Source organism: Salvelinus namaycush, chromosome 31 (assembly GCF_016432855.1).
Source record: "Salvelinus namaycush isolate Seneca chromosome 31, SaNama_1.0, whole genome shotgun sequence".
Taxonomy (NCBI): Eukaryota; Metazoa; Chordata; class Actinopteri; order Salmoniformes; family Salmonidae; genus Salvelinus; species Salvelinus namaycush.
Genome location: NC_052337.1, coordinates 23,972,103 through 23,998,556, shown reverse-complemented (window position 1 = coordinate 23,998,556; position 26,454 = coordinate 23,972,103). Strand labels below are relative to the sequence as shown.

General features: G+C 43.5%; 1 protein-coding gene across 1 annotated transcript in view; it reads left to right on the top strand.

Moving 5' to 3' along the window:
- Positions 1–3,447: 3,447 nt before the first annotated feature.
- si:dkey-112m2.1 (transmembrane protein 132D) overlaps positions 3,448–26,454 on the top strand; it is a 74,087-nt gene continuing 51,080 nt past the window's right edge. Inside the window, exons 1-2 of the mRNA XM_038970086.1 lie at positions 3,448–3,476; positions 25,637–25,823. Coding sequence (XP_038826014.1) covers positions 3,448–3,476; positions 25,637–25,823 — 216 coding nt within the window. The remainder of the gene's footprint in view (positions 3,477–25,636; positions 25,824–26,454) is intronic.

The following is a 26,454-nucleotide window of genomic DNA, read 5'->3' as shown; positions in this document are numbered from 1 at the left end:
GGGCTGCCATAATCGACATCCACGTTTTCGGTGCCTGGGGAACAGTGGGTTAACTGCCTTGCTCAGAGGCAGAACGACAGATTTTTACCTTGTCCGCTCAGGGAATCAATCCAGCAACCTTTCAGTTACTGGCCCGCTAGGCCACCTGCAATGCCAGTGTATTGCAAGCCACATGGACAAGACAGTATATAGTCATGGTTAGATCCACAGGTAATTCATCTGTTGATAGTGTATTCCTTATTTGTGACGAAAGTTCTGAAGGTGTTGCACTTTTCAATACCTGCACAGGCCGGACAATTGCAGCAGGGGAAGAAACCACGGGCATCATCCAGATGTTCCTTAGGAGATTTTGATGCATCATAAGTGTCTGCGTGCACCAGCATGTCCCTGAGGCTGCAGGACCTGGACTGAGTGAACAGGGGACGATTATGAAAGGCATCAAATCCCACAGTTTGCAAATACATGCCAGTGTTGTCCAATAATGTTTTAATGTCAGGGCTGTAAGGAGTGTATGCGGTACAGCATACCACAGAAATGTATTTATTTGCGTTTGCCTTGTAATGCGTCACATCTGTCCATAGCCCGGCCTTTATCGGAAGTCCAAACTTTCTGTGGAGTAACCTCTGTGGAAATTCGATTCAATTATAAAATCCTCATTTCGAATGCAGATGTGTCTGATGCGTAAGAATTGGCTATACTGCAAGCACCTCTTCAAAGAGTCAGGGTGGTAGCTTGATTCATGCAGAAGGCCATATTTTTGACATAGTGTAGAAGAAATTGTAAAAAAATCACAGAAAATGTATCTTGGCAGGGTCACATTCCAAGGTGAGGTGATTTGGGGTGAACTAAGCCATTGTCATACTGATGGAACAAGCCAAGTTCCATTTTGGTGCTTTTCCATATGATTAAAACGTCATCAATATACAGTAGCATTTGTAGAACACAATATTATAAGAAAAAATATTTTTAGATGTCACGCCCTGACCATAGAGAGCCTTTTTATTCTCTATTTTTGTTAGGTCGGGGTGTGACTAGGGTGTGTCATCTAGGTTGTTTATTTCTATGTTGGCCAGGTATGGTTCCCAATCAGAGGCAGCTGTTTGTCGTTGTCTCTGATTGGGGATCATATTTAGGCAGCCATTTCCCACTGTGTTTTGTGGGATGTTGTTTATGTGTAGTTGCCTGTGAGCACTCCATAGCTTCACATGTCGTTTGCTCTTTATTATTTTGTGCGTTTCACTTCAATAAATATGTGGAACCCATATACGCTGCGCTTTGGTCCGAATGTTCTTACGACGATCGTGACAGAAGATCCCACCACAACAGGACCAAGCAGCGTGCCCAGGAGGAGAAGGTATCCTGGACTTGGGAGGAGATCTTGGATGGGAAGGGATCCTGGACTTGGGAGGAAATCATGGTAGGACAGGATAGCCTTCCTTGGCGGCAGACGAAAGGAGAGAAGGGAGGACAGCGACAACGCCGGGGTTCGCAGTCACAAAGAAAGCCCCAAAAACAGCCCGAACATTTTTGGGGGTGGGCACAAGGGGTGGTCGGCGAAGCCGAGGAGTGAACCAGAGCCAGTCTGGGAGAAGAGGGAGAAATTGGAGGAGAGTGAATGGAGAGAGTCAGAGACCGTCAGTGAGTTGATGGAGAAATTGGAGGAGAGAGAAATTAGAGAGTTGTTGTGTTGGTGTATGATGCACGACATTCGCCCTAAGGAGCGTGTTATCAGTTTGATGCCACCTGAGTCAGCTCTCCGTACTCGTCCTGAGGAGCGTGCTATCAGTCTGGTAAAATCTGTGCCGGCTCCACGCACTAGGCCTCTAGTGCGCCTCCCCAGTCCAGTACGTCCTGTGCCTGCTCCTCGCACTCGCCCTGAAGTGTGTGTCACCAGTCCGGTACCACCTGTGCCGGCTCCACGCACTAGGCCTCCAGTGCACCTTCCCAGTCCGGTACGTCCTGTGCCTGCTCCTCGCACTCGCCCTGAAGTGCGTGTCACCAGTCCGGTGCCACCTGTACCGGCTCGACGCACTCGGCCTCCAGTGCGCATTCACAGTCCAGAGCTTCTGGCGATGGTCCCCGGTCCAGAGCTTCCGGCGACAGATCCCCGGTCCAGAGCTTCCGGCGACGGATCCCCGGTCCAGAGCTTCCGGCGACGGTTCACAGTTCAGAGCTTCCGGCGACGGTCCACAGTCCGGAACCTCCTGCGACGGTCCACAGTCCGGAACCTCCTACTACAGTCCATAGTCCGGAACCTCCTGCAACGGGTCCACGGTCCGGAACCTCTTACTACGGTCCATAGTCCGGAACCTCCTGCAACGGGTCCACGGTCGGAACCTCCTGCGACAGTCCACAGTCCAGAACCTCCTGCGACAGTCCACAGTCCGGAACCTCCTGCGACAGTCCACGATCTGGAACCTCCAGCTCCATGGCCGGAGCCTTCCCCTGCGCCGGTATCCAGTCCTGGCACGGCGACCAGCCCAGCTCCATGGCCGGAGCCTTCTTCTGCGCCGATGCCCAGTCCAGGCACGGCGGCCAGCCCGGGTCCATGGCTGGATCCGCGGGATGAGCGGGTTCTTCGTCCCGCACCAGAGCCGCCAACGATGCTGGCGGATCCGCGAGCTGAGCGGGTACTTCGCCCCGCATCGGAGCCACCACCGACGCTAGATGCCCACCCAGACCCTCCCCTATAGAGTCAGGTTTTGCGGCCAGAGTATGCACCTTTGGGGGGGTACTGTCACGCCCTGACCATAGAGAGCCTGTTTATTCTCTATTTTTGTTAGGTCGGTGTGTGACTGGGGTGGGTAATCTAGGTTGTTTATTTCTATGTTGGCCTGATATGGTTCCCAATCAGAGGCAGCTGTTTGTCGTTGTCTCTGATTGGGGATCATATTTAGGCAGCCATTTCCCCACTGTGTTTTGTGGGATGTTGTTTATGTGTAGTTGCTTGTTAGCACTCCATAGCTTCACGTGTCGTTTGCTCTTTATTGTTTTGTGCGTTTCACTTCAATAAATATGTGGAACCCATATCACGCTGCGCTTTCGTCCCAATGTTCTTACGACGATCGTGACATTAGAATGGATATATTTATCTTCAATGATGCCAATAAAAAGGTTGGTATTATCAGGGGCGAAGGTAGTGCCCATCGATGTGCCTCAGGATTTTAAATAATAATAACAACAAATTGTTCTTAGTCAGTACCAACTCAGACAGGATTAGGGTCAGCTACAGAGTCTTGAGTAATGGGAAGCCTCCAGTCCAATGTTGTGGGGAATATTGGTGTACAACAGTGGAGGCTCCTCAGAGGAGGAAGGGGGGGGGATCATCCTCCTCAGTGAATTTCATAAAATTAAAAATAGTTAAATATTGAAAAAAGTGATCCTAGATAAAACTATACTAAAAATATTCACGTTACCAAATAATATATAAAAACACACTGTTTTGCAATGAAGGTCTACAGTACCCTCAACACGCTGTAGGTTAGCACCATGTTGTAGCTGGAGGACAGCTAGCTTCTGAGCTCTTCAGAGCTCTTGCAGCATGAACTGACATGTTGTCCACCCAATCAAACGATTAGAGAATGGCCTCCCGAGTGGCGCATTGGTCTAAGGCACTCCATTGTAGTGCTTGAGGCATCACTACAGACCTGGGCTTGATCCCAGGCTGTGTCGCAGACCCACGGGTGCCTAATTGGCCCAGCGTCGTCCGGGTTAGGGGAGGGTCTGGCCGGCCGGGATGTCCTTGTGCCATCACACTCTAGTGACTCCTTGTGGTGGTCCAAGTGCATGCGTGCTGACTTTGGTCACCAGTTGTATAGTGTTTCCTTAGACACATTGGTGCGGCTAGCTTCCAGATTAAGCGAGCAGTGTGTCAAGAAGCAGTGTGGCTTGACAGGGTTGTGTTTCAGAAGATGCATGGCTCTTGACCTTTGCCTCTCCTGAGTCTGTATGGGAGTTGCAGCGATGAGACAAGACTGTAACTATCAATTGGGGAGAAACAAAAGAAAAAATGATCAGAAGATGAATCTAGTACGGAAAGCATCAGCTACAGCTAGCTAGCACTGAAATGTATAAAATAGTAGTTGACTCATAGATAGATATTTGGTTGTATTTTTTTAACTTTCACTTTCATTTAGCTAGAGAATGCAGCTAGCTAGTTTAGCCTACTCAAACACCCGGCTCAAACAGAGAAGAATACTATATTAACTAGCTAGCTTTGGCTATCCAACAATGGAACTCTTCCAAGTCAAGGTATGCTTTAGGTTTGATTCATTTATTGCCACCAGCGTAAGCGTAACTGCTGTAGTGGAAATTCTATAGGAAGAGAGACTGGAGATTCTTCAAACAACAACTTTATAATAGGATTTGCAAAAATGGAGCAATCAACAATCATTCAAATAGTTCAGAGTTGAAAAGCCCAAAGAACAGAGTTGGCTTTCAGCTTTTATAGAAAGTACAACCTCTTTTGTCTACGTGGCAGTTTAGCAGATGTGTGGAAACAGGGCCGGGGAACAAAGTTATAAAAAGTAATTTAGCTCATCTGTGCAGATCAAGATATCAGCTATCGCCACCATTCTCTGTTCCTCCCTGCAATTCCCACATAGCTATAACATTGGACAATTCTTTAAGAGAAAAAAGCATAGTATATCTAATTAAACAGCATAGTATGTAATAAAAAATGTCCTCCACACTGCTAAATTGCTTTCTGACTGTACAATGTACTGCTTGATTGTAGCTAGCGGGTTTACTAACATGTTAGTTCTAAATAACTATGTTGACTATGACGTGACAACGATGTAGGCTGTTCTACCTTAGTTTGAAAGGGGTTGGTTCTCGGTGTAGGGACAAAGGAAAGTCCCTTTTTAGTGGTGGTGGTGGGGGTCCCAAGCTGACATATGGAATTGTTTTAAGATAGTCAAACTATGGATCATTTAGCAATTTGATTTAGAATTTTAGGACCCCTTTAGGTAGAATTTTTTGTTGTTGTAAATAACGATTTGATAAATATTGATTTGGGACATTATTACTAAAGCCCATAGAAATGCATTGAATAACATGTTTATAATGACAAAAAAGACAGTCAAACAAAAATCATAAGAAACAAGTTTTGAGGTCTCCTAAATCTAGGAGATACACTATATATACAAACATATGTGGACCCCTTCGAATTAGTGGATTCAGCTATTTCAGCCACACCCATTGCTGACAGGATTATAAAATTGAGCACACAGCCATACAATCTCCATAGACAAACATTGGCAGTAGAATGGTGTTACTGAAGAGCTCAGTGTCTTTAACGTGGTACCATCATTGGATGCCACCTTTCCAACAAGTCAGTTGGTCAAATTTCAGCCCTGCTAGAGCTGCCACGTTCAACTGTAAGTGCTATTATTGTGAAGTGGAAATGTCTAAGAGCAACAATGACTCAGCCCGAAGTGGTAGGCCACACAAGCTCCCAGAATGGGACCACCGAGTGCTGAAGCACGTGGTGCGTAAAAATCCTCTTTCCTCGGTAGCAACACTCACTACCGAGTTCCAAACGTCAGCACAATAACTGCTCGTCGGGAGCTTCATGAAATGGGTTTCCATGGCCGAGCAGCCACACACAAGCCTAAGATTACCATGCACAATGCCAAGCATCGGCTGGAGTGGAGTTAAGCTCGTTGCCATTGGACTCTGGAGCAGTGGAAACGCATTCTCTGGAGTGATTCTCGGGCAGTCCGACGGATGAATCTGGGTTTGGCGGATGCCAGGAGAACGCTACCTGCCCCAATGCATATTACCAACTGAAAGGTTTGGTGGAGGAGAAATAATGGTCTGGGGCTGTTTTTCATGGTTCGGGCTAGGCCCCTTAGCTCCAGTGAAGGAACATTTCAACGCTACAGCATGCAATGACATTCTAGACGATTCTGTGCTTCATACAGAAATGGTTTGTCGAGATTGGTGTGGAAGAACTTGATTGGCCTGCACAGAGCCCTGACCTCAACCCCATTGCACACCTTTGGGATGAGTTGGAATGCCAACTCCGGGCCATGCCTAATCGCCCAATATCAGTGGCCAACCTCACTAATGCTCTTGTGGCTAAATGGAAGCAAGTCCGAACAACAATGTTCCAACATCTAGTAGAAAGCCTTTCCAGAAGAGTGGAGGCTGTTATAGCAGCAAAGGGGAACCAACTCCATATTAATGCCCATGATTTTGGAATGAGATAGAAATATTTAGCAAGGTTTTTTTTTTTTTTACACAAATTTTACCTTTTTGGAGTAGGAACAAAACTACCTTCATACTTCCATTTGTTTTTTAAAACCGGTACCTGGTTACCTTCAGACATTTCCCGTGACACTTGTGGGGGTCGTAGAGCAAAATGGAGAACATCATTGTGTTTGAGTTTACCCTTTCCATGATAGTTTGTAGGTGCAAAAAACAGAAATCGCTAGCTTAAGCTGACAAATTGTGATGGGGATTTTTTTTATTATGTTACTTAGATTGACGCACTGGTTTGGTGAGCCAGGGATAGACCTTACCATCTCTGTAGTCGACAGTGTCCTTCTTGAATGTTCTCAGTTTTTTTTCTGAGCTCTTGTAGGTATTCCTCCATTAGGGACTTCAAATCCTCCTTAAATATTTCTTAATGTCAGCTTCGGATAAGGAGGATTTCAGTTTTTGTTCTTGTTCATCAATTTCTGTCTGAATACTAGTGAGTTCATTCTGTTTGAGGTAAATGACGAGGACAGTTAGGTCCAGAGAAGCCTTCTTAGGGATCTCGCACCATTTAGTGCAAACCTCCTGATTGTATCAGCCCACTGTGTGCTCTGATGTGTTTCATGATCTTCCCCTGTTCACTCACTCCAGGTCCCGCAGCCTCAGGGACATACTGGTGCGTGCAGAAACTTATGACTCATCGAAATCACCTAAGGAATGTCTGGATGATCCCTGTGGTTTCTTCACCTGCCTGTACAGGTGTTCAAAAGTGCAATACCTTCAGATCTTTCGTCACAAATAAGGAATACACTATCAATAGATTCATTACCTGTGGATCTACTCTAGCAATGTAGTCTATCTACTGTCTTGTCCATGTGTCTTGCAATACACTGGCATTACACGCAGACAACTACAGATACGCATCAATGAGCACCGCAGTGCCATCAGAAGAAATGACCTGAAATCAGGGCTTAATGAGTTTGGGCCTTGCGTGTTCCTTAACTTGTCAATAGGGGGGTGCCATTTCGACTTTGTAAAAATTCGTTCCCAAATTAAACTGCCTCGTACTCAATTCTTGCTCGTACAATATGCATATTATTATTACTATTGGATAGAAAACACGCTCTAGTTTCTAAAACCGTTTGAATTATTTCTCTGAGTGAAACAGAACTCATTCTGCAGCACACTTCCTGTCAAGGAGTGAGATTTCTGAAATCGAGGTCTCTGTTCTAGGGTCAGTTTATAAATTCCCATGTAAGCTATGGGGCTACATGCACTGCATACGCCTTCCTCTAGATGTCAGTAAGCGGTGAGAATTTGAATGGAGTGGATTGCACCTTCTGGGGCACTATAAAAGCCCGTGGAACGGAAGGTCCGACCTTTTCAACGGGGCGCCTGGCGCAGGAGGGACATCACAATGGCGTCCTGAAAAGCTTTCGTTTTAGCAGTTCTATATCTCCGGCTCTGATTTAATTTGATTTTAGTCTTAAAAACTTCATAAGGTAGTGTCACGTTCCTGACCTATTGTTCCTTTTTCTTTTATTTATTTAGTTGGTCAGGGCGTGAGTTGGGGTGGGTTGTCTATGTGTGTTTTTCTATGTTGGGGTTTTGTGTTCGGCCTGGTATGATTCTCAATCAGAGGCAGCTGTAGATCGTTTGTCCCTGATTGAGAATCATACTAAGGCAGCCGGGGTTTCACGTGTGTTTTGTGGGTGGTTGTATCGCGTGTCTGTGTTAGCACCACACGGGACTGTTTGCGGTTTGTCACGTTTGTTGTTTTTGTATGTTAAGTGTTCAGTCTGTTTTCATTAAATAATCATGGACACTAACCACTCTGCATATTGGTCTGATCCTTCTCGCCTCTCCTCCTCGTCCGAGGAGGAGGATTACGACGATCGTTACAGGTAGTTAATTTAAACCGACTTATAGCAGTTTATATCAGTTTATTGCGATTTTCTGGAATTTCTTTGTGACGCGCTATCACAAGTTGGACACCTCTCCGGCACATAGCTAGCGTTAGCTGCTAATTCTACAGGAGAAGAGGACATCTTTCAACCAAAAGACGATTGTTCTGGAGAAAGGACACCTTGCCCAAGATTCTGATGGAAGCTCGTCAAATAGTAAGAAGTCTTTATGCTGTTAATTCGTATTTATGTTGACAAATGTTAAACAATAATTCCGCCATGAATTTCGGTGCGGTCTCGCTTTAGCGCACGCTGTATGCGCAGTAACGTTAATTTTAAAAATCTAACACAGCGGTTGCATTAAGAACTAATGTATCTTTCATTTGCTGTCCAACCTGTATTTTTTAGTCAAGTTTATGAATAGTTATCGATTAGATTAGGTGCCTCTCCAAGATGGCGCCGGACAGATTGCTTGAAGTTTGGCCACTACTCACATTGTATAACCACGATTTGTGCCGCTACATATGCACATTTTCGAACAAACCCTATATGCATTGTGTAATATGATGTTACAGGACTGTCATCTGAAGAAGTTTATGAAGGTTAGTCAAAAATTATATATCTTTTGCTTGCTTGTTACGATCGCTAACCTTTGCTGCTGGTAAATGGTGTTGTGTTTCTGGCTATTGTGGTAAGCTAATATAATGCTATATTGTGTTTTCGCTGTAAAACACTTAAAAAATCTGAAATATTGGCTGGATTCACAAGATGTTTGTCTTTCATTTGCTGTACGCTGTGTATTTTTCAGAAATGTTTTATGATGAGTATTTAGGTAATTCACGTTGCTCTCTGTAGTTATTCTAGTCGCTTTGGTGAGAGTTGTGATGGTGGCTGCAATGGTAAACTATGATTTATACCTGAAATATGCAAATTTTTCTAACAAAACATATGCTATACAATAAATATGTTATCAGACTGTCATCTGATGAAGTTGTTTCTTGGTTAGTGGCTATTTATATCTTTATTTGGTCGAATTTGTGATAGCTACTGATGCAGTAAAAAAATGGTGGAGTAAAAAAAGTGGTGTCTTTTGCTAACGTGGTTAGCTAATAGATTTACATATTGTGTCTTCCCTGTAAAACATTTTAAAAATCAGAAATGATGGCTGGATTCACAAGATGTGTATCTTTCATCTGGTGTCTTGGACTTGTGATTTAATGATATTTAGATGCTAGTATTTACTTGTGACGCTATGCTAGGCTATGCTAGTCAGCTTTTTTACTGATGGGGGTGCTCCCGGATCCGGGATTGGGAGGAATTAGAATATTATTAATTAATATTAATATTGTGTCTACACGCACCAGTAAACCCCCGCCATGCCCCCATTTTTAGCCTACTTGAGTATTTCATTCATATCTATTGCTTCTGATATTGTTATGTAGCCTAGACCGTTGTCTTTTTCAATTATATGTGACATTTGAGAATTGACAATTTCTCATGTTCTACATATTCCTTGTTAATATGCATTGACTCCCTATTCGCCAGTATCTAATCAACTGTCTGTTTGCACCTGTTGCGCCTGTTACGCATAGCAGGTGTGTCTCCTTAAGTACATGTCTTAATTTGTTTGTACAGCACTGAAGAAGGCATGAGGCTGAAATGTAAGCTCCATTTTTGTTACATTTTTTATAATACCTTGCACTTTCACTTTTTGTAGTACCTTGCACTTTCATATTATTTTTGCTTCTTTGCCTCCTTGGGTTATTCCTATTCATGGTTTTGAGTGGGAGTACCTTTTGAACTCTACATTAATTAGAATCCACATAATAAGTCACATTTCCTGTTGCCGCACGATTATTTTCCTGCTGTAGCAAACTGGCTCAAATTAAGATCCTACATCCTTAATGTGATGTCTTAGATGTGATATGAGAGAGGGGTGAAGAGGCAGGGGAGATTCTGAGTGGGAGCTGGCAGTATAAATCACAGAGGGAGATTAAATACATTTTATTACATTCACTTTGGACGGCCATTTTGAGAATTTTCATTATTGATGACAGGTCCCCGTAAATAAATCAGCGCTTAAAAAAAAAGATTATCCCATCGGCTTAGGCCACCTGCATTATGGGGCCTTTATGATTTCATAACCACGCGAAGCCCACGCAACGCGACCAGGATTCATACGCCACTCACGCAAATTAAATAATGCGTGATCGATGCCCGGGATCTTTCTAACGATCGCAACGCTCCTCCGCCTGCCTTGCAAATCCCTCTTAATATCAGTAAGTAGAGTGTCACCCATGCATTAGCGCTCACACAGATAAGCATAGGAATGGAAGGATGATAGTTTAAAAGGATTGTGAAATACAGTTAATTCGGAAAGTATCCAGACCCCTTGACTTTTTCCACTTTGTTATGTTACAGCCTTATTCTAAAATTGATTAAATAATTTCCCCCCCTCATCAATCTACAGACAATATCCCATAACGACGAAGCAAAAACATTTATTTTTTATTTTTTTTGCAAATGTATATAAAAAATGTAAAACTGATCTCTGTACTTTGCTCCTTTCATCTTTACCTCGATCCTGACTAGTTTCCCAGTCCCTGCCGCTGAAAAACATCCCCACAGCATGATGCTGCCACCACCATGCTTCACCGTAGGGATGGTGCCAGGTTTCCTCCAGACGGGTTCTTGGTCACCTCCCTGACCAATGCGCTTCGCCCCCGATAGCTCAGTTTGGTCGTGCGGCCACCTCTAGGAAGAGTCTTGGTGGTTCCAAACCTCTTCCATTTATGAATGATGGAGACCACTGTGTTCTTGGAGACCTTCAATGCTGTAGAAATGTTTTGGTACCCTTCCCCAGATCTGTGCCTCGACATAATCCTGTCTCGGAGCTCTACGGACAATTCCTTCGACATCATGGCTTGGTTTTTGCTCTGACATGCACTGTCAACTGTGGACCTTATATAGACTGGTGTGTGCCTTTCCAAATCATGTCCAATCAATTGAATTTACCACAGGTGGACTCCAATCAAGTTGTAGAAACATCTCAAGGATGATCAATGGAAACAAGATGCACCTGAGCTCAATACTTATGCAAATAAGGTATTTTATTTAATCCATTTTAGAGTAACCCTGTAACATAACAAAATGTGGAAAAAGGGAAGAGGTCTGAACACTTTCCGAATGCACTGTATATTCATACGTTTACTGAACTCTTCCTCCACACCCCCTAAACATCCTCCTGTCCCTTCTGCATGCAGTGTGACATGGTGCTGGTAGTGTAGAGTGGCTGGGCCTGTGGACTATTGCAATGGAGAGATTACCAATTACCAAGATTACACCTGAGAACTAATCAGAGGTGTCACCCTGCTTAAGGATACAGTGCTACAGTAATGAATGGTGGCCTGGTTCTCCATGCACTCCCACATCCACTCCTACTGATCATTAACATCCCTGCATTCATCTGCCTGGCTGATGCACAGCACTGCCAGTCATCATTGGAATCTGATTGCATTGTGGGACGTTAGCTCTAATTCAGAGCAATAAATGTGGCTCCAATGGCCTCAACTCACCATTGATTGGCTGTTTTCCTTGACGGTGTGCCTTGAGCTTTGCGTATTGGCCTCGGCACTGAAAGTCTGAGGATCTCCTTATAAACTAGAGAGGGCTGGATATCGAACCCCTGCTCCATTCAATCTGCACTCATCATTGTTCTGTCAATGAGGCTTGCCTTGGATGACTCTCCAACACTGCGGTCACTGCCATATCCACATATTGCTGGGTACTCCGAATAGATGTAAATATCAACACATTCATAAACTGCAGATGCAGTAACTGGAAATGAAAAGAGGAAAACATCCTTTATTGAGATTTCATGTGTACATTTATGCCTATAGCTTGGGCTAATTTGACACAGCACAGATCCCAAAATACACGCAGGCCCTCATATAGAACGTATTACTCGCCAGCTTCATATGCCTATTTCTCATGGTAACAAATGCACATTGGGAATGATGAATTTCTGCTCCTGCTAATCTAAATCACTGGGGACGGGAGGGAGGGTTCCAGTGCCAGGAACACCACATTGACTGTCTACTCTAGCCGCTCATGTGAGGAGAGAAAGAAAAAAAAGTGAAGAGAGGAGGAGAAAGAGAAGGGGAGCTGTCACAATGCACTGGAGGAGGATTGCTTTCCGTAGCGCGGCCCGGGGCCGGTATTACCATGTCATGAGAACAATCCATCAAATTGGGGTAAATTGTACATGCTGTTTCAGGGCTATGTATACAGCAGTAATGAGATCATGGATACGATGGAGAGAAGGATGATGCTTCTAGCACGTGCTACAGCTTGATTGTGTGTTAGCATGGTACACAGAGAAGAACAGACTCATCCCTATACTCATACACTTGTTCATTCATCCGTCCAGAGCTCACTTTTCATCCACTCCGCCATTAGCTGGGGGGGAAAACATTGTGTCGCTCAGTGATGTAGTGGAGAAAAAAATAGGTGGGTAAACTCATTGCTGATCGAGATGAAAAAATAAACGCTCTCTATACTTTCAAAGCAAATTTCCGCAAAAGGTGGTCAAACTGTTGGGTAAAAAAACAAGTGAGTAGAATATTTGAAGTTAAAGACAGCTCGTCTGGCATTTCAGCCCGTTCTCCCGCTCTCTCACTAGACGTATACAGCAGTCTTGTATTGTTGATGGCTTGTATTCTTTGTGTAGGCTGTGTACTAGCTGTCATGTCCTTGTTATAGTGCTGTACAAACATACAGACATCCCAGCAGGAATTATCCAGTGTCTTCAAGAATCTCTCTCTCTCTCTTTTTCTGCCTCTGTGTGTGTATGCGTGTGTATGTATGTGTCTGTTTATGTGTGTGATTGTGCGAATTGCTACAGAGAGAGAACACTGAGGACGATATTAGGGATATAGTAATGTGAAATCACAGTACTTCCCTGTAACTGTGTTGGTTGGGGGAGAGAGTTGAGTTGTGTGCAGCATCATGTGTGTTGGCCGGGGAATAGAGTTGTGTGTAACACCATGTGTGTTGGCCGGGGAATAGAGTTGTGTTGGCCGGGGAATAGAGTTGTGTGTAACACCATGTGTGTTGGCCGGGGAATAGAGTTGTGTGTAACACCATGTGTGTTGGCCAGGGAATAGAGTTGTGTGTAACACCATGTGTGTTGGCCGGGGAATAGAGTTGTGTGTAACACCATGTGTGTTGGCCGGGGAATAGAGTTGTGTGTAACACCATGTGTGTTGGCCGGGGAATAGAGTTGTGTGTAACACCATGTGTGTTGAAGTTCCTTTAATTAGTCCTCCGATCTCATGGACGACTTCCTACAATTACCGATCGAACTTCCATCTCAGCAAACGGGAAGTGGGGAGGGGGCTCTGGGTGGTGCAGGAGTCACTAAACTCACGGTTCCCTTTTTATCAATTCCTCCTCTCAATCATAGAGAACTCCAAATTGTATTAGGTTTCATTAAAAATAAAGATAGCAGCCAGCATCTGAGTCTCTGACATGCATGGTAGATGATCCCCTATTGTGCCGAATGAGAAGTGGAAGAGAAGAGCTGTGTTGTGTCTGTTTTATTGGAGATTCTATTCTCTCAAACTTGAGCGCCAATTTGCATGTAGTGCCCGTGTGGACATTAGCATGCGCGCCCCGGTGTTTGTGAGTGCTTGAGCATGTGATTTTGCGTGTGCATTCCCCTGCTTAATTACGCTGATTGGGGATTGTAACTCATTGCCGCTCACAGCACGGGCTGCATTCCAAACACTTCCAGACACACCCTATCCCCTCAGCCCTCAAATTAAGTGGACACTTATCATGACGTCTGACGAGTATACACTTGCAGGGAGGAAGGAATCATTTTTAAATGGACCGCCCTTGCCCGCAAATTCGTCACTCGTTCATCCCGTGATGATTGTGTTTTCAGCCACCAATAGCTTGTGGGTGCTTTATATGCACTACAGTCAATTATGATTGCATGTCTATTATATTAACTATATAATTACTAATATATGCCTACTGTATGATATCTAGCAAATTAATTAGCTAACTAACATTAGCCTGCCTAGCTACTTCTGAAAAAGGAAACATTTTTATTTCTACAATTTCCAAAAGCTAACCAAACAAAAACATAAATACTTTGATGAGACGTGTTTGTGCAATAGTATCACAATTTCTAACTTATTTACATTCGTTTTTACTTACACATGTATGTTGACTCCATACTGACGTTGAGGTTTTAAGTTTTGTCAGAGTGAGGGAGAGGGAATGTGATGGTGAAGGACTGCACTTAGCATTTAAGCATCATCATATAGCGCTGGAATCGGTAAAATATCATATATATAATATATGCCATTTAGCAGATGCTTTTATCAAAAGCGACTTAAAATAATGTTCATATATTTTACCGATTCCAGCGCTAGGATACTATCTGATGTCCACAGCACAACTTCCTCCTCAGTATCAGTCAACTTCATTACAGCCGAAGAATGAGTGTGTTGTGAATGTTTAATGTTCACCGGCCAAGATTGAAAAAGTACAATAACCAGGGTTATTATAGTTTTGTGTTTTAAATATTCATTTTTATTTCTATTAGATTTCTATTTGAAATTCAGTTTAGTTTCAGTTAGTTTTCAGATCTGATTTACTTTTATTTTAGTTTTAAGTTTTATAAAATCATTTATATTTAGTTTTTATTTTATTTACTTTCAGTTTTAGTTTTAGAGGCTACTGTAGGAGTGAGTCATTTACATGTTGCATAGTTTTGTGTTTTTTGGGGATTTAACTTCTTGCCACTGGGGGGCAGTATTGCATAAGTTGATTGGTCAGGTCATAGGTTAGGTTAGGTTAAAAGTCAGACTCAGCGAGATGATGAAGATGCATCAGGTAAACAGTAGAAGAAGGTCAATTTCCTGAACATCCAGGGGCGTTGAAGTGCGAGGCTAAACTTCTCCACTGTTTTGGTCCCGTAGCTACCATGTTGTAGCAGAGTGAAGTGCACCCGTGCATATACTCAGATACACTGTGACTGTGTGAGAGCAAAAACTTGCTTCGCAATCATCTCATGGGGCGCGATCCTCTGCTCAGATGTTGCTGACGCCTGCCAGATCTTACAACACCTGGATAGGTATTTTAAAGTGATGTGCATCTTTTCCTTTCAAGACGATCCGATACATATCTAAGTACATTGGTTCTGATATGATACAGGAACGATACGTTTTAGTTTTAAATAATTTGGTGCGATTAAGTTTGATTAGAGGAACGAATCGATGCAATTCAGTTCAATGTGATACGATGCACTAACATTTGTTGCGTAAACACATTCATTTTCCATTCTAAATTATAATCTGCTGCTGATGGATCTCATAACCTGGTTCTCTCTGAGCTGGATCTGTCTGAGCTGACTTCTATCTGAGTTGGATCTGTTTGAGCTGACTTCTCTCTGAGCTGGATCTGTCTGAGCTGACTTCTATCTGAGTTGGATCTGTTTGAGCTGACTTCTCTCTGAGCTGGATCTGTCTGAGCTGGATCTGTCTGAGCTGACTTCTCTCTGAGCTGGATCTGTCTGAGCTGATATCTCTCTGAGCTGGATCTGTCTGAGCTGAATTCTCTCTGAGCTAGATCTGTCTGAGCTGACTTCTCTCTGAGCTGGATCTGTCTGAGCCGACTTCTCTCTGAGCTGGATCTGTCTGAGCTGAATTCTCTCTGAGCTGGATCTGTCTGAGCCAACTTCTCTCTGAGCTGGATCTGTCTGAGCTGACTTCTCTCTGAGCTGGATCTGTCTGAGTTGACTTCTCTCTGAGCTGGATCTGTCTGAGCTGACTTCTCTCTGAGCTGGGTGTGTGTGTCAATTATGTACAGGTCTATGGTGTATGTAGGCACCTGAGCTGAGCCATACGGGAAACTGGGCATCTACTACCCTACTATGAGATATGGGGGGCAATGTTACTTTTGATCTGAAATCAACATCATCCATTAATTTGTATTTTTTTGCAGATTCAAAGTGTTTGAGTTAGTAATGTATTATTATTTTTCTTAAAACATTTGCACAACTTTGGATTTCACCCCTGGCTCAAAATCAAATCAAATCGAATGATATTTGTCAAATACACATGGTTAGCAGATGTTAATGCGAGTGCAGCGAAATGCTTGCGCTTCTGGTTCCGACAGTGCAGTAATATCTAACAAGTAATCTAACAATTCCCCAACAACTACCTAATACACACAAATCAAATCAAATGGTTTAGACTGTTTGGAAGTTGGACTTTTATTCTCCTCCCACTTCAACGGCATGGGTAGCAAAAGCAATTGCTGTCCTCGTTATGAAATTGTCAACTTTACCCTGTACATGTAAAAACGACTTTATACACTGCTTGTTAAAGCAAAACTACCAAAACTATTGCTGATGGTAAACCTGAACAATCCAAATAAACACTAATGTAGCCTAAACAAAGATCAGCAGGTATGTTATAGCCAGATGAGAGTTGTGTTTTCAACGGCGCATTTGATAATAACCTAGCAAATGACGTTGTTTGTCACTCAACTAATAAAGCCTAATATTGCGGAAGCCATTATACAAACATTTGAATGCTGAAAGTGAACCTCTCGTTGGTCAGCGCGTCAGCAGTCCGACGGACTAATATGGGTTTGATGGATGCCAGGGGAACGCTACCTGCCCGAATGCATATTGCCAACTGTAAAGTTTGGTGGAGGAGGAATAATGATCTGGGGCTGTTTTTCATGGTTCGGGCAAGGCCCCTTAGCTCCAGTGAAGGAAAATCTCAATGCTACATTCTAGACCATTCTGTGCTTCCAACTTTGTGGCAACAGTTTGGGGAAGGCCCTTTCCTGTTTCAGCATGACAATGCCACTGTGCACAAAGCAAGGTTCATACAGAAATTGTTTGTCGAGATCGGTGTGGAAGAATTTGACTGTCCTGTATAATGCCCCGACATCAACCCCATTGAACACCTTTGATATGAATTGGTTCCAACAGTGCAGTATTGGAACTCCGACTGCTAGCCATGCCTAGTCGCCCAACATCAGTGCCCGACCTCAATGCTCTTGTGGTTAAATGTAAGCAAGTCCCCACAGCACTGTTCCAACATCTAGCGGAATGTCTTCCCAGAAGAGTGGAGGCTGTTATAGAAACAAAGGGGGGAACAACTCTATATTAATGCTGATGATTTTGGAATGAGATGTTCGACGAGCAGATGCCCAGATACTTTTGGTCATGTAGTTTATCTTAAACATTTGAACCGTGGGCCGATGCGTATCGGTGAAGCATTACATCCCTAGTATTTTGCATATCAGCTAACCACATCATGGTTGCATGCCACGTCATTGACTGTGGAGTCGGGCACCACACTGCTATGCCATATGATGTGGTTAGCGGATACCTATCTAGGCATTGTAAGATCTGGCATGCATCAACAGAAGAACACGACCAACATTTTATAGCAATCTGGTGACCGACTGCACAGTCGATGATGTGGTATGCAACCATTGGTTGATGCATGTAATGTCTCAGCAGGGGAACGCGACCAATATCTGCGGTGCTGCTCGTGGCAATGTAACCTCTCTGAGTCCACATTTAAATGAAAGTAAATCTCAATGTGAACCACCAGATTCAGAATCTTGAAAACCTCATAAAAATGTTGCCAAAACATATACTAAATCTAAATAAAACTGAACATAATTAATTTAATTTGAGTTAGTTTTGGAGTTGATGTTAATAGTTTCAGTGTAGTTTTAGTTTACTATAATAACCTTGCATTGTTGTCTCTTTAGGGTAGCATTAAGGAGGATATATGATGTCTTACTTTCTATGGGAAGCAAAATGTCTGTAGTCTGAGGTCTCTCTTCTCTGGTGACAGGTGCTGCTCTAAGGGTGCTCTGGGTGTTGTATGATTACAGATGGCTTTGGGATACACAGCTTGTCAGTGTTTGGTTTAGCTCTCTGACATGATTGAGCACTTTGCCTTTTGTTCACTTGTACATAAATTACTTCAACACCGTCTGTAGTGGTGTACCAGTCATTCACTAAGACCGGTGTCCTTGGCATTTTACAATGCAGCCATGATCTGGCTTGGCTTACTGTAGTACCTGCTCCACTAATCTCTATCTATCTGCTCAAGGACAGCCATAGCTCATCAGCTGCCCTGCCCTGGCCTAGCCCCATCATGGAGTTCTCTACTCCCAGTCTGTCCAGCTCACTGGGAACATGCCTGAACATAATTATGGACAGTAATGTGGCATGAACACACTCCTGAGAGTGACCCAGACTGGCTGCTGCGGCGTCGCTTTATTTCCATTTCCGCTGCTGCTGAAACATTACCCTCAATTCAACTAAATTCAAAAGACTTAATTTATTCCACAAGGGGCAATTATGCTGGACGAGCCCGGCAAATGAGAAGTTAGGTACATACATCATGCATATATAGACATACAACATGAAACATTGGCATACTAATTAGACCCTTGTGTTTTCCCATACACATATATTACTGTAGCAGACCTGAGGGCAAGTCTCATGAGTCTCACTACACTCTCACTGGAGTCTCACTGGAGTCTCACCACATTCTCACTGGAGTCTCACTGGAGTCTCATTACACTCTCACTGGAGTCTCACTGGAGTCTCACAGTTGTTCATAGCCGAGTCACCAACAGGCACTGGAGACACAACCGGATTGGCTTGTTGGTGTTCTGGGGTTGATTGATGTCATTGCGTACCCTCTTCGGACCCTCCATAGCCCACAGCTCATTTGCTCTCCCATTACACTCTCAACCAATAGCCTGATGGGTATTGGCTTCCTCCCTGCTTTGGTGTCCATATTCATGTGATGTCTGGTAACATTTAAACAGTGACTCTTTCTAACAACAACACTCCTCTATGGTATTAGTGTTGTCATGGCTGAGAACTACTGAGAATTTAAGCTCAGTTTCAAAGTAAATATGCTGGGGAGTAATGAATAGTTTAAGTATTAATTAATTGCCTTTTGTAGGACCTTGCTCTGGATAAATTCTGACTCTCTAATAGGCTTCCTCTTCAACTAGGCTGCAAACTGATTCAATTTTACATATACATATTACAATATGACAATATTACACACACATAGAACATGTAGTGGATGAGAAGATCAGAGGAGCAGGGAATGTAACCCAGTCCTTTCTCTGAACCACATTGCTGTTATGACTCAGTATTTGACACAAGTGGAGGGAGATCACAGCAAACACTCTGACAGGGCAGACATGCAGTGATGTTGGGTGTATTACTCAACAATGACCTTATTGCTATACTGTACTTAATTTGAAAGCATTGAGGAAATAACATCCTTGCCCCGCCGTGTCACTTCCTGTACCCTGCTACTTTGTCTTCTTCTGGGAGCAGTAACTACCACTACACCCTCGGATGCATATGCATGCACACACATTCAATGTATGTTCACTCAAGCACACATCGCATACATACAAGATGCAGTAGATAAAGCTTTATGAGTTACAGTCCCATCCTCTTCATTAAAGATGATCAGTATCTGGTAATATTTCAAACTGTCTTTTCTCCAATATTTGATATTTCCTCCTTCTGCCCTCTGCGGCCTGTGGGAATATGTTTGTATCAAATCAAATCAATTGTATTGGTCACATACACGTGTTTAGCAGGTTTTATTGCGGATGTAGCAAAATGCTTGAGCTTCTAGTTCCGACAGTGCAGCAATATCTAACAAGTAATATCTAACAATTTCACAACAAATAACTAATACACACAAATATAAGTAAAGGAATGGAATTAAGAATATATAAATATATGGATGAGCAATGTCAGAGCGGCATAGACTAAGATACAGTAGATAGTATAGAATACAGTATATACATATGAGATGAGTAATCCAAGATATGTAAACATTATTAAAGGGACATTATTAAAGTGACTAGTGTTCCATTTATTAAAGTGGCCAATGATTTCAAGTCTGTGTATGTAGGCAGCAGCCTCGCTGTGCTAGTGATGGCCATTTAACAGTCTGATGGCCTGAGATAGAAGCTGTTTTTCAGTCTCTTTGTCCAAGCTTTGATGCACCTGTACTGACCTCACCTTCTGGATGGTAGCGGGGTGAACAGGCAGTGGCTCGGGTGGTTGTTGTCCTTGATTGATGATATTTTTGGCATTCCTGTGACATCGGGTGCTGTAGGTGTCCTGGAGGGCAGGTAGTTTGCCCCCGGTGATGCGCTGTGCAGACCGCACCACCCTCTGGAGAGCCCTGCGGTTGTGGGGGGTGTGTGTTCCGTTTCAGGCGGTGATGCAGCCCAACAGGATGCTCTCAATTGTGCATCTTTAAAAGTTTGTGAGGGTTTTAGGTGACAAGCCACATTTCTTCAGCCTCCTGAGGTTGAAGAGGCGCTGTTGCGCTTTCTTCACCACACTATTTGTGTGGGTGGACCATTTCAGTTTGCCAGTGATATGTACGCTGAGGAACTTAAAACTTTCCTCCTTCTCCACTGCTGTCCCGTCGATGTGGATAGGGGGGTGCTCCCTCTGCTGTTTCCTGAAGTCCACGATCATCTCCTTTGTTTCGTTGACGTTGAGTGAGAGGTTATTTTCCTGACACCACACTCCCAGAGCCCTCTCTGTAGGCTATCAAGTTGTTGTTGGTAATCAAGCCTACTACTGTTGTGTCGTCTGCAAACTTGATGATTGAGTTTGAGGCATGCATGGCCAAGCAGTCATGGGTGAATAGGGAGTACAGGAGGGGGCTGAGCTCGCACCCTTGTGGGGCCCCAGTGTTGAGGATCAGCGAAGTGGAGATATTGTTTCCTACCTTCACCACCTGGGGGCGGCCCGTCAGGAAGTACCGGACCCAATTGCACAGGGTGGGGTTTAGACCCGGGGGCCTTGAGCTTAATGATGAGCTTGGAGTTTACTATGGTGTTGAATGCTGAGCTATAGTCAATGAACAGCATTCTTACATAGGTGTTCCTTGTCCAGATGGGATAGGGCAGTGATTAGTGTGATGGCGATTGCATAGTCTGTGGACCTATTGGGGCGGTAAGCAAATTCAAGTGGGTCTAAGGTGACAGGTAAGGTGGAGGTGATATGATCCTTATGGGTGTGCGTGTGTGTTTGTGTGTGTGTGTGCATGCACGTGTGAGTGTGTGCACGTATTTCAACTGACCACTTCCGTCCTGTAAAGCTCCAGGTCTTGGCCCCCATGCTGGCTCTCTGATTGAGTTCTCTGCTCCCTCAGTGGGGGGGCTGAACCTCCCAGAGCTGCCCCAGACAGAAGCACTCTATCTTTGTCACTGTCCTGCTGAGTCTTGGCCTCAGACAACTTCCAGCCCACCACAGCGCACCAGCCCTTACCTTTGACATATTGGAATTGAGATTCCTCCAACGATTAACGCCCATGCCTGCCTAGCTACATCTCATCTGCCTCTACTTCAAAGGCCCTGTTTAATTCCTCCCCACCACAAACACACACACTCACAATCCAAACAGGCCCGCTGCGGCACGGCACAAACAGTCTGCTCCACAGTGTGGCGGCTTTGTGTTGGAATTGATTCTGTTCTTTGATGTATCATTGTTGTCACTGCTAACCAAAAAGCTGCTCGCCAGAAAGGATCCTCCTAGAGTCTCCAAGGAAAAGAGTTGTATTTTTTCCTGTGTTTTCTCAGCCCCATTCATAAAGGTGTTAGGCTTAAAGAACACACTCCTCTGCTACCCAGGCTGTTCCTGTTGAGTAGATTCCATCTTACTATTTAATTTTTGAAGGGCTGTAATTTCAATCTGTCATACTTTCATTTGTTCCTGGAGTCCTTTGTCACCACAGCTCTCTGCTGGAGAAGAATCTCACTAAGCCGAACAATGAGTTATTGTGTGTCTACGTGTTTGCACACATGCTTTTTAAAGCGCATCTAGCTCCCACAGTCTCACGTCAGAAGTAGACGTTCATCCATGTTTCTCAAAAGTCAAATTTCTAAGTTATTCCAAACGTCAAATTTCTAAGAGTTTTTAAGGTTAAGTTTAGGTATAAACTCCAAATTGTATAGCTAAGGGTTAAGTTTAGGCATTAACTCTGAAATTGTAAGGTTCATTATTAGCTCTGAATGGTTAAGGTAAGGGATAAGGTTTGGGATAGGCTTAAAACAAAAATCTCAAAAGCAACTTTCTATTGCTCGATTCAAACATGCTGCTTTTGGCACTGGTGGCCGATGCTAACACCCATCCTCCATCCCTGTCCACAATGCCCTAGCAAAACTGAAACCTACTTGTAGTTAACTTCTTATGGCTGCATCCCGCTACCGGGATCGATATGACAACAGCCAGTGAAAGTGCAGGGCGCCAAATTCAAACAACAGAAATCTCATAATTAAAATTCCTCAAACATACATGTGTCTTATATCATTTTAAAGGTAATCTTGTTGTTAATCCCACCAAAGTGTCCGATTTCAAATATGCTTTTCAGCGAAAGCACTACAAACGATTATGTTAGGTCACCACCAAACCACAATAAGCACAGCCATTTTTCCAGCGAAAGATAGCTTTCACAAAAAGCAGAAATAGAGATAAAATTAATCTCATCAGATGACACTCATAGGACTTCATGTTTTGTTTGATTAAGTTCATATTTATAACAAAAAATCTGAGTTTACATTGGCGCGTTACATTCACTAGTTCCAAAAACATCAAGTGATTTTGCATAGCCACATGGTTTCAACAGAAATACTCATCATAAATGTAGATGATAATACAAGTTATACACATGGAATTATAGATATACCTCTCCTTAATGCAGCCGATGTTTCAGATTTCAAAGAAACTTTACGGAAAAAGCAAATCATGCAATAATCTGAGACAGAGCTCAGAACAATAGCCAAATTAGCCGCCATGTTGGGGTCAACAGAAACCAGAAAATACATGATAAATGTTTCCTTACCTTTGATGAACTTCATCAGAATGCAGTCCTAGGAATCCCAGGTCCACAATAAATGCTTGATTTGTTCGATAATGTACGTTATTTATGTCCAATTAGCTACTTTGGTTAGCGCGTTTGGTAAACAATTACAAAGTCACAAAGCGCGTCCACTATAACGTGACGAAATGTCCAAAAGGTCCGTAACAGTCAGTAGAAACATGTCAAACGATGTACTGAATCAATCTTTAGAATGTTGTTAACATCTTGAATAACGTTCCAACCGGAGAATTACATCGACTTCAGATGAGCGGTGGAACGGAGGTCCTCCTCATGTGAACACGCATGTGAAAGCATGGTCAGCTCGTGGCAGTGATTACTCTTTCCTGTCTCCTTTGGCCCCCCTTCACATTAGAGTCATCAGACAAAGTTCTATTGACTGTTGACATGTAGTGGAAGCCGTAGGAAGTGAAAACTCATCAATATCTCGCTGTAATTTCAATGAGAGCTTGGTTGATAATCTGCCACCTCAGAAAAAATTCCAACAGGAAGTGGAACTTCTCAGGTTTTTGCCTGCCATATGAGTTATGTTATACTCACAGACATAATTCAAACAGTTTTAGAAACTTCAGAGTGTTTTCTATCCAATATGAATAATAATATGCATATTTTAGCAACTGGGACTGAGGAGCAGGCAGTTTACTATGGGCACCTCTGTGCACCTTTCATCCAAGCTACTCAATACTGCCCCTGCAGCCATAAGAAGTTAACAGCGCTCACTGTTGCCCCCTAGTGGCCAGTTTCCAAGTCATCTCCCAATGTCCTCATTAATGGACGGACGTCAAATACTGACATGTATCACCGGTGACCTGGCTGTGTAAGCGTGTGTGTATATTCATCAATGCATGTGTATATTCTTGACTGCTGTTAGCTCGTTGACACACAGGTCGATACAGCCCGACGATCCAGGAAAAGCCTCTTGACACATCACTCTCAAACTCAGGGGCTCCCGAGTGGCACACTGGTCTAAGGCACTGCATCGCAGTGCTTAAGATGGCACTACAGACCCTGGTTCAATTCCAGGCTGTATCACAACCAGCTGTGATTGGGAGTCCAATTGGCACAGCGTCGTTAGGTTTGGTTGGGGTAGGCCGTCATTGTAAAGAAGAATTTGTTCTTAACTGACTTGTCTAGTTAAATAAACACAGTAACTACACTATTGTGTGACTTATTCTATTTCTTTCAGTGTTTGTCTCAGGCATGCATCTTGAAGAAGCAGCAGCGGAAAAAGCAGCTGGTAGCTGACTCTGTGCTTTATTCAGTTAGACTAGTGTTCTATGGAAATGTTGCTCCCTCTCTCCGGATGCATTGAAAGGGCAGAGTATGGTTATGTTTATAATGAGACACAGAGGGAAGCAGGCTGACCTCTCTGGCCAGCAGACTGCAGCCATTTATAATCCTCAACACATGCTGTGTCAATTCCAGCCACCAGTTCACATACTGCCCTCTGCTGGACACTGCATGGGGAGAGTGTGTGTGTGTGTCAAAATTGATTTGAACAGAATAGAAAAGGGACAAGATAAGTACACAGTATCTTTTTATGATTGAGCTTTTCTGTCTTGCCCAAGAAAATATTTTTGCAGTGCTGTTCCCTCATATGTTGCAGTCTGTCCTCCAAAACTCTGCAACCATAAGCTCTAAGTACACATTGATCTCACGACCAGTCTTTGAAGTGTGTGTGTAACTGAAATGCTTAACTAGCACAGCTTCTGGGAGTCTCAAATGGAAAATATACTCTGCTAGAATGTTCGACTCCAAGACCTTGGATCTCAGTGTTCTCGCCTTGTGGATTGTGGCATTGCGCCTGTTGCACAATATAACAATAAGGACACAACTTAGCTGGTACAATACAATACAGGCATCAGTTTCCAACCAACTCATTCTCCTGTAGATTGTGTAATGCCTATCTGTGTCAGTGAGCACTTTCCTTGAACACTAAGAGGCATCTCATACTCCACTTAACAACATTAACACAATAGGGTTTGTTTCTAAGTAATACTAGGCATTGACGGCAAGTTTCAGGACCCTGGCGCAAGTTGTAGTTTCAGGATTCCAAATGCACATTTGTTTGTTTGCCAGGGATGTTTTGTATCTAGTTTTATCTTAGATAAAGAATGCCAGGTGACAGACAGTCATGCAGGCTGATCAAATAGAAGGCTCAGCAAATCAAATACGTTTAGGATTTTTGTATTCATTGTTTTTCTGTGTCTTTGTTTGCATCACAATCAGTGGAGAGTCAGTGTTATGCTTTGCCAAGGAGGATCAAAAGTCAATTGCTTTTTTCTCCCTCATGCTTCTGGGGGAGTGTGTGGCAGAATTGAACTAAACTCTGGTTGGGTTTCATTAGATACATGTAACAGCTCTCTTTTTTTAAAGAAGAACTTGTCTGTGTGGCACTCCCTTTTCCCTTCTATATTAGCCTTTCTTTTTGTCTCACTGATGATAATAATGCCAATGCATCATAACGCCTTTTCTAAACACCAAAGATCACTTGGCAGAAAAATAAAAACCACCTCTGTTTACCTCTTCTTCCCTCTCCCCCAGGCCAGAGGCGGGCTACCAGAAGGTCCTCCAGGTGGATCTGGAGGTGAACGGGCTGCTGGACCCGCAGGGCAGCCGGGTGGTGACGTGGCAGGTGGAGTACCCTCTGACTCGCTCCCTCACTGACGAGGTCCAAACCCTCATCCGCCTGGCACCACAGGACCTGGGTGGCATTGTGCCACTGGCCATGGTGAGTGGAGTCCCAGAGGAACCAGAAAGAGTGTGTGTGTGTGTGTGTGTGTGTGCGTGTGTGTGTGTGCAGCTTTACCTCACATGGCTGACTGCACTCTGCAGGAGGCTTTGTCTCTCGTCTCTCCAAGGCTGTACCAAGTGTTTTTTACCTATCTTTGCAATTCTAAACACTCATATCATCGATTTCCCCCCGCTCTAATGCTTTGATGTCTTTCTCTCAGTCTACTGCCTGCGTCTGGAAAAAGCAGAGGAAAGTCTAATTGCACTTACAGGCGTAAATAATAGGAATTTTTAACCTTTTAATGATATGATAATTTTGTGTTGGTTGTAGGAGGCCATTTTCTAGGAGGCCATTTTGAAAGTGGTGTGTCTGAGTAGTGAGGTGAACAAGCTGAAGTTCCATGTTGAAAGCCCTAACCCCTCTGCTTTGTTTAAACACTAAGCTTGCACTTCTTAATTGGCTGTAATTTGGCTAATAGAGCTTTCGGTACTTTCCATGATTGAGAAGGTAATTGAGTTTGGACACAGGATAATCTTTTTAAAAAGCTAATGGATACTGTACATCGGCAAGTGACTCTAGACAACCAAATGTATTACAATAATGCATATTTATTTATGATAAATTGTTT